At 50.4% G+C, this 7,576-nt stretch overlaps 1 protein-coding gene across 1 annotated transcript; it reads right to left on the bottom strand.

Annotated features, from left to right (window-relative positions):
- Positions 1–376: 376 nt before the first annotated feature.
- LOC128105252 (glutathione S-transferase Mu 3) lies at positions 377–6,070 on the bottom strand. Its single transcript, XM_052730230.1, has 8 exons — positions 5,958–6,070; positions 5,628–5,703; positions 5,009–5,073; positions 4,639–4,720; positions 4,443–4,543; positions 3,025–3,120; positions 2,831–2,941; positions 377–841 (listed from the first exon to the last, which is right to left on the bottom strand). Exons 1-8 carry the CDS (start codon positions 5,991–5,993, stop codon positions 752–754), a joined length of 657 nt encoding a protein of 218 aa, XP_052586190.1. The 5' UTR covers positions 5,994–6,070; the 3' UTR covers positions 377–751.
- Positions 6,071–7,576: the final 1,506 nt, after the last annotated feature.

Genomic DNA, 7,576 nt, shown 5'->3' on the forward strand with positions numbered 1-7,576 from the left:
GCCAGAAGAGGATATCAGAGACTTAGTAAAGACAATACCCTAGAAATCTAATATTGACACAGCCACAGATGTGGAGGAAGAGAGGCCATCCAAAGCCACATCATCACTTATTGAGACCCAGACCTACAGGCTTTTTCACAGTTCAGAGTCCCAGTACACATTGCAGTGAATGAGAGTCCAGACAAGCACACTTTATCCTCTAGAGAGCTTTGTCACTACTGTGAGGGTCTCAGATTAGAATCAAGATATTTCAAACTCCTTCTGTTCCATTAGACTCCTCAGAGCCAGCACGACAGGCTGGGAGCTCAGACTTCTGGAAGCAGCTGTGACACTCGGAGAGTCCAAAAAGCAAAAGGAATGAGACACAACACAGAGCTAGTGTGTTTCAGGCTTTATTGGCGATGAGAAGGCCTGGGGCAGCCCCCCCACTGGGGAACTTGAGACAGTATTGACCTTTAGGGTAATCCTAGGGAGCAGAGTTCAGGGCAGACATCAGGTCATGGAAGAGGACTGTGTGGTTGGGTTGGGGCACAAATGAGGAAGGGGTCTTGATGAAAGGAAGTGGGGAGATGAAGACTGCATGGGCTTGACCAGGGTTTGAGCTGAGGAGACTGAAAAGCTGGAGAAGGCAGTGGGAAGGAGAAGGAAGTGAGATCAGGGAGGCTGCAGGGCAGAAGGCCGGCTGTCCTCAGGGCCTGGAGGATCTCCAGTGTGGACTGGCACTCCCTGTGAGTGCCAGCATGGCAGGGGCCTAATCGGTGCCCCACTGGGCTATCTTAGTAAACACAGGTCTTGGCAGGAAGCGGCTGGTCTTCATGTAGGCGGAGATCTTCTTCAGGCCCTGCAAATTGGGAAGGACAGAGCAGGAGCTCAGGTCTGCAGCCCCCCTAGGCTGAGCAGTCCCACCAGGAATAGCCTTTCTCAAAAGCTCAAGCCCTGGAACACGGCACAGCTAGCTTAGCTCCCAGCCCTGGCAAGAGAACTCTTCAATTCCTGCAAGGCAAGAGAGACTAGACCCTATGAAGGTGCTTTATTCCCACTAAAGGTTACAATGCATGCTCAGGAAACACCATGACCAGCTATCAGAAAGCAACCTGAGGTCCAGAGAGGTTAATCAACTTCCCCTGCTCACATGGCAGTGATCAAGACAGGGCTGGAGTCAGCCTGGCTCTGGGGCTGCCCTCTCTCTCTCTCTCTCTCTCTCTCTCTCTCTCTCTCTCTCTCTCTCTCTCTCTCTCTCTCTCTCTCTCTCTCTTTACCCCCCCTCCCTCAGACATGCCGCTGGAAAGCACTTTCTAGCTTGTATTTACACACACAGGAGGGATGTAACAGGAAAAAAGAACCAGAAAGACAAGTGGAACCAGTGACTCAGCAAATCCTGAATGAAAGGGACATCACATTCTAAACAGTTTCCTGAGAGCAGAGCTGACGACTGTTCAACTGGTTCCTGAGTATAATCTCACTGCACCCTGGCTGTCCTCATCTGCACCCACAATACAGGAACCCCTCCATACGACTGTACGTTGTGCTACAAGCCATACACCAAACTGGAGAACACACAGACAATTCCAGAGGGCGCAAAGAGAGCCACAGCTGTCTATACACAAGCTGGGTTAAGGTGCCACTCTGTTTCTCCACACACCCACCCTAGAGCCATGACAGCTATTGGACATTCCCCTAGGACATCCAGCCTGGGCCAGAACAAAGCTGATGGAAATTAGTTGGGAAAGTACATCCTTGATGGGGAATGAACAAGGCCAACAGATTGCTGTGTAATAATCCCTTTGCACACTGTGGGAGACTTGTCACTGTGATTGGTTTAATAAAGAAGCTGACTGGCCAATATCTAAACAGGATAAAGTTATGCTGGAGAGCCAAACTGAGAATGCTGGGAGGAAGAAGGGTAGAGTCAGGGAGTCACTAGCAGACTCAGAGAGAAGCAAGATGGGCATGCCAAACTGAGAAAAGGTACAAAGTCATGTGGCAAAGCATAGATAAGAAATACAGTTAATTTAAATGTAAGAGTTAGCTAGTAACAAGCCTGAGCTATTGGCCGAGCATTTAAAATTAATATTGAGTCTCTTTGTTGGTTATTTGGGAACTGGTAGACAGGAAAGAAAAGTCTGCCTACAACAGATGGCAGGTAGAAAAACCCTTGGATCAAGGTCTCAGATTCCCTATTGTAGATGACTCAAGACTAAAATCAGGTGAGGTCCAGGCTGGGCTCAGCAGCCATGGGGAGTAGCACATGCATCTCACAGTCTGGGTTTCTACAGCTCTCTGCTGATTCAGTCCCAAGCTTGTGGCATTTGCATGTCCCCCCCCCCCCCCCACCTTTGGGGATTTTGAAGTGGTAAAATTTGCCCCATATGGGTCTTTACAGAAAGCTCAAAAAGCCCTGGTTGTTTTCCTCTAGTCTCAGATTAGAAAAGCATTGTGAAAGGAAGTGTTAGCTTCCACTGCAGCAGCAGCAGCCCCGCCTCTGCCTCCAAAGCAGTTACGTCATCACCTGTTGTCAGGTGCCTTCTCAACGTCAGCTACGCAACATGTGCAACATGTGCGCCCCTTAAAAGTGCCCGCCAGGCACAGCCCGCTCTCTGGCCTCTCCTCTTCCTCTTGTTTCTTCCCTGTCTGTCTCTCTCCCTCTTTCATTCTCCCCGTCCCACCTCCCCAATAAACTTCTTGCACTAACTCTGTCACGAGTGGCATGTTTGCTCAGTGGCATACCTTGGCAGGGCCCGCCAAAAGGTACCCATTTCGCCTTTCTTTTTTATCCTTACAGGAAGAGAAGAAGAAGGCCACCCAAGAAGAAGGAGGGTCAGGGCGTCACCTCAAAGCGGGCCAAGAAGTCCTTCAGGTTTGGGAAGGCATCCAGGCACTTGGGCTCAAACATACGGTACTGGTCAAGGATATCGTAAGCAAGGAAATCCACATAGGTGACCTGCAGGAAGCCGACAGTGAGCGTGCTGGAACCTGACAACCTGGGGAGAATGGCAACTCCTCTCTCCACCTCCCTCCCTTTACCTTGTCCCCTGCAAACCATGGCCGCTTGCCCAGGAACTCAGAATAGATTTTCATCTTATCAGGGATGGCCTTCAAGAACTCTGGCTTCTGCTTCTCCTGAGGCAGAAAACAGGTGTCACCACCCTTAGTCACAGTCTCCCTATCATAGAGGCTGCTGGGCTTGAACTTGAACTTGAAGGGCTAAGTTCATGAATATCACCACCATTTTATTAGTAGCAAACATCATCTGTTAGAGATGATGGGAAGACAGACAGGAACGCTATACTGTTCCTAAATCTGTCACCACTGGTACCCAGGTGCTGTGAGTCACATCCAGGACATCCTAAGTATCATGGATGTTATGGTCCCAGAGATCCGGTGGAGCCACAGAAGCACAGGATGTATAGATCCCAGGAGAAGACAAGGTTATACTGCGGTTTCTGGGGTTGCGTAAGAACAGATCAGATATGTGAAGAGCCTGCACCAGATTTGAGCAATCACTAATATTGAAAAGAAGAACAGCCAAAGGTACTCTGACTGACCCTGAGCTCTCTCCGAGGAAGATAGTCCTGACCCTAACTGATGCCAAAGACAGAACTCTTGGAAAGCACTAGGTGTATGTGTAAGACCATTTTGCATGCCACTCCCAAGTCTGCATCCTATCTTCATAATATGTTTGTAGGAGGGAGGTATGTGTGCTTGTGTGCGTGTGTATGCGTGTGTGTGTGTGTGTGTGTGTGTGTGTGTGTGTGTGTGTGTGTGTGTGTGTGTGTGTGTGTGTGTGTGTGTTTACCTATGTGTGCATCTGTGGAAGCTGAAGGTTGCTATCCAGTGTCTTTCTCAATTTCTGTCCACATTATGGTTTTGTGACAATGTCATTCACTCAACCTGGAGCTCACAGACTGGCTGGGCTCATTGACCAGCAAGGCCAGAAATCCTCCTGTTTCCTTTCCTGAGGCGCTATGATTATGAGACCATGCTGTCACGCTCAGGTTTACTTGTCTTTAATGTGGGTACCGGGGACCTATAACAAGTCCTCATGCTTACACATTTGATCCCCTGAGCAATCTCTCCAACCTCTATCTCCATCCTTTAAGTTTGTGTTTTAAGAGGAATTGTTAGTGTGAACACTGGGTTAAATGACACATGGAAGCGGTCAAAGGACAGATCCAGCCGAGATTTACAACTATACTAAAGGACTTAGATCAACTGTCCACCAGCAGAACATCAACCATCTCTTGCATGGTTACTCTAGTAATGATAGTTTCACGGTGTTCATGTGCTGTCTCACTGGGGTTATGAGGGGCCTCCTGTATTAAGAAAGGAGAGCTTGGAGAACCAGCAACATAGTTCATTCACTGAAGGAGGATGCTGCAGATCTGAACACACGACTTTAAGTCCTGCTGCAAACCCTGTCTGCTCCACCCCTGGCAACTCACAAAGTCAGGGCTGCAGCAGACTATCATGAGTTGTATGCGAGTGTCCATAACCTGGTTCTCCAAAGTGTCCACACGAATCCTCTCCTCCTCTGTCTCTCCACCTGCAGCACACACAGAACACCCAGCCTGAGCATCCCACCCCAGCCAAGACAAGGGGGTTGTCCACCATGCCCCACCCTGTAGCCAGCCCACTCACAGAGGTTATATTTGCGGCCAAGGTAGCGCAGGATGGCATTGCTCTGAGTGATCTTATGTGACCCATCAATTAAGTAGGGCAGCTGGAAGGACAAGCAAGGATAGTCAGATGGGACATGGGGTCCCTGAATCCCCTCCCTGGGTGAGGACCAACACGGGGCCTGGCACTCCGTGTGCCTGGCAAGGTGAGCCCTCCACGAGCACACTGCACACTGAATAGAAGAGCTGGGACCCAGCCCATCACAGAAATGCTGTGCAAGCCTGGAATGGAAGCAGGCGAGCAGAAGCTCTGATCCCAAACCCCTCACCCAGACAAGGAGATGAGGTGAGGACACCATGCCTTCCCCAAACAGCCCTTTCCCAGCACCTACGTTGGGAATGTCCAGGCCCAGGTTGAATTTCTCACTCAACCATTGGCTTCTGTCAAAGTTGGGGGCTGTAGACAAGATGAAATTAAAAGAAATCAGTCCGGGGTCCAACTCCTTCCTCAGGGACCCACCCAAGGAGTCAGGAGCAAGATACCCTGAGGTATCTGCAACCTCTACACTAAGTCATTTTCCAAAATGGAGGAGAGGGTATAAATAACCGGTAATAAGGGGAGCCTGGACCCATTTGGACCCCAGTAGTGAACCAGGACAATTATGAATACAGGTGGACCAGGAACTCCATCCCAGTGTTGAGACAAGGTTTATCAACTATGTAATTCTGGCTGTCCTGGAACTAGATATGTAGACCTGGCCGACCTCGAACACAAAGAGATCCACCTGCTTCTGCCTCCTTAGTGCTGAAATCAAATGTGAGCTCCATCACACCAGGCCATTCCCAGTGTTTAAAAAACCAAACTGCCCCCTCAAGAGGTTCCTGGAAGCAGCAGGCTCTAACTCCAACTGCAGCAGGACTGCAGGCCTGAGGTATAAGAGGCTAGGCACAGAGTGATGGGCATCACTGGGCAAGAGGGAAGCAGGTGACTGACAGGGAAGGTGCCATTACCATCCCCCATGGTGTATCTCTTCTCCTCATAGCTTGAGTCTGTGTACTCGAGGAGCAGGCGGATGGGGTGAGTCAGCTGGGAGAGAAGAGCAGAGACATTAGAGATGGTTGGACCCTCACTGTATGATTTCGTGTTTTCAACTGAGTCCTCCCGCGCTCTGCAAACACAGCTACCCCGGGGTGCACTCACACCAGCAGAGCCTCATCTGCGCAGCCTCCCAAGTGTGTGAGCGCCAGAGAGCTAAGAGGAGTATCCCTCGGCTACAGCCCTGGCGGCTCGGAGCTTCCCGCCCTAGTCCTAGTCCCACCCTTCAGGCAGATCCCTCTTACTCCGCGGACATTCCAGTAACCCAATGTCATAGGCATGGTGCTGGTGCTGTGGTCTTCTAGCCTGGCTTCAGAAGGGTTGAGCAACGGACTTTAAGGAAGCACGAAGGGAAAGGTGGGAGGGGCCTGGTAAACGGTCCCGCCCTCAATGCCCTAACCCCACTCAGGCGCTGCCTTTCCCTCCAAGCGTCCTCGGAGACTTTGAACCCTAAACCAAAGGGCCACCCACACCCTCACCCTGGGAGAGGCAAGAGAAAGATCCCTTGCAGCCTCAGGCCCTGGATTCTGATTGGGGTCCCGCAGGCGCGGCAGAGTCTTCCAATCTCCTTTAGCGCCTTCCCGCCCTCGCTCCCTGCTGGGTGCCCCAAAAGCTCACAGTGCAGTTTTCCTTTCCTTGAAGAACTTACTTGGCTTTGACCCCTAGACTGTGGAAATCCGTCACTGAGGGAGGCCCAACCCTCAACGAAAGATAAAGCGGGAGCCCCTAACTTGAAAGTTTAATCCAGAACCTATCGCGGCGTCCAGAGCAGCCAATTTGTCAGCTGCCAGGCTTTCTTATCCACCACAGCTTTATTATCCACCTAAAGTCATGGGACAATCCATGACATTGGAAGGACTCCAGGACAGGGACAATCGGAAAACAGGTAGTCTCGGTATTTTCCTTTAGGAAATTTGGGGGCTTGGTCATATGTTCAGCAAATTAGTGACCATATAAATTAGTATTTTTGACCTGTTTGTGAGTTAAATCCAAGAACTAGACACCCAGGGAACAAGAAATCTGAGATAACCCATTCACACCGCAGGACGGCTGGCTGACAGGATTCCCCAGGGATTATCACAGTGCAAGGGAGTAAAGAGCTCACAGATGGGGTGTGTAATAGAGTGGGAGAGCATGTGTTCCAAGAGGCTTGCTTTCAAGGGACAGCAGGATGCTGGCCACACAGGAGCCTGGAACACTCTGCACAGGACACAAGGAGCCCAAAGCTAGACCCTCAGCTGTCCAGATGCCTGGATTCTGGTCCTGGCCCAGGTTCCTGACACACATGTGTCTAGATGTGACAGGGTGGGTCAAATGGCCTTTCAAGTTACCCTGGGGTATGTATGGGTCCTGGGGGAACCTTCATAAGGACAATGTCCTACCAACAACAGGGTCCCACATGTCTACTTTCTTCCTTGAAGGCAAGACACTCTTCCAAAATCAAGAGGCTTGTGCCTAATTGACCAGAGGATGACATCACCTTGTTTACAGAAACTTATCAGAAATCATGAAAACAAATGACGGAAGTGGAGACTAAAATGGGTTTGGAAGTCAAAGGGCAAGGCTGCTGCTCTGCAGAAAGTACCATTTGGGATTAAGTCATCCTTTCCTAGGTCTACAGGATATGAAGGCAGCATGTCACTGAGGGTTTGCCCTCAGGAGGGTGAGGTGTGCAGAGAGGGTGCAGGGGACAGGACGAGGCTGTCTTCATTCTGTGAAATTAGAGAAGCCACACGCTTTGCAGGTCTCGGTGAGGACGCAAGCTCAGAGACCATGTCACCGAAGCTGACAGTGTCTGTGACAAATGCTGCTTTAACATTTGGACATGTCCACTGCCCACTTGAGGATCCTGGAATGTCCTAGC

This window comes from Peromyscus californicus, unplaced genomic scaffold (assembly GCF_007827085.1).
Source record: "Peromyscus californicus insignis strain IS unplaced genomic scaffold, ASM782708v3 Scaffold_9__1_contigs__length_137607984, whole genome shotgun sequence".
Classification (NCBI taxonomy): Eukaryota; Metazoa; Chordata; class Mammalia; order Rodentia; family Cricetidae; genus Peromyscus; species Peromyscus californicus.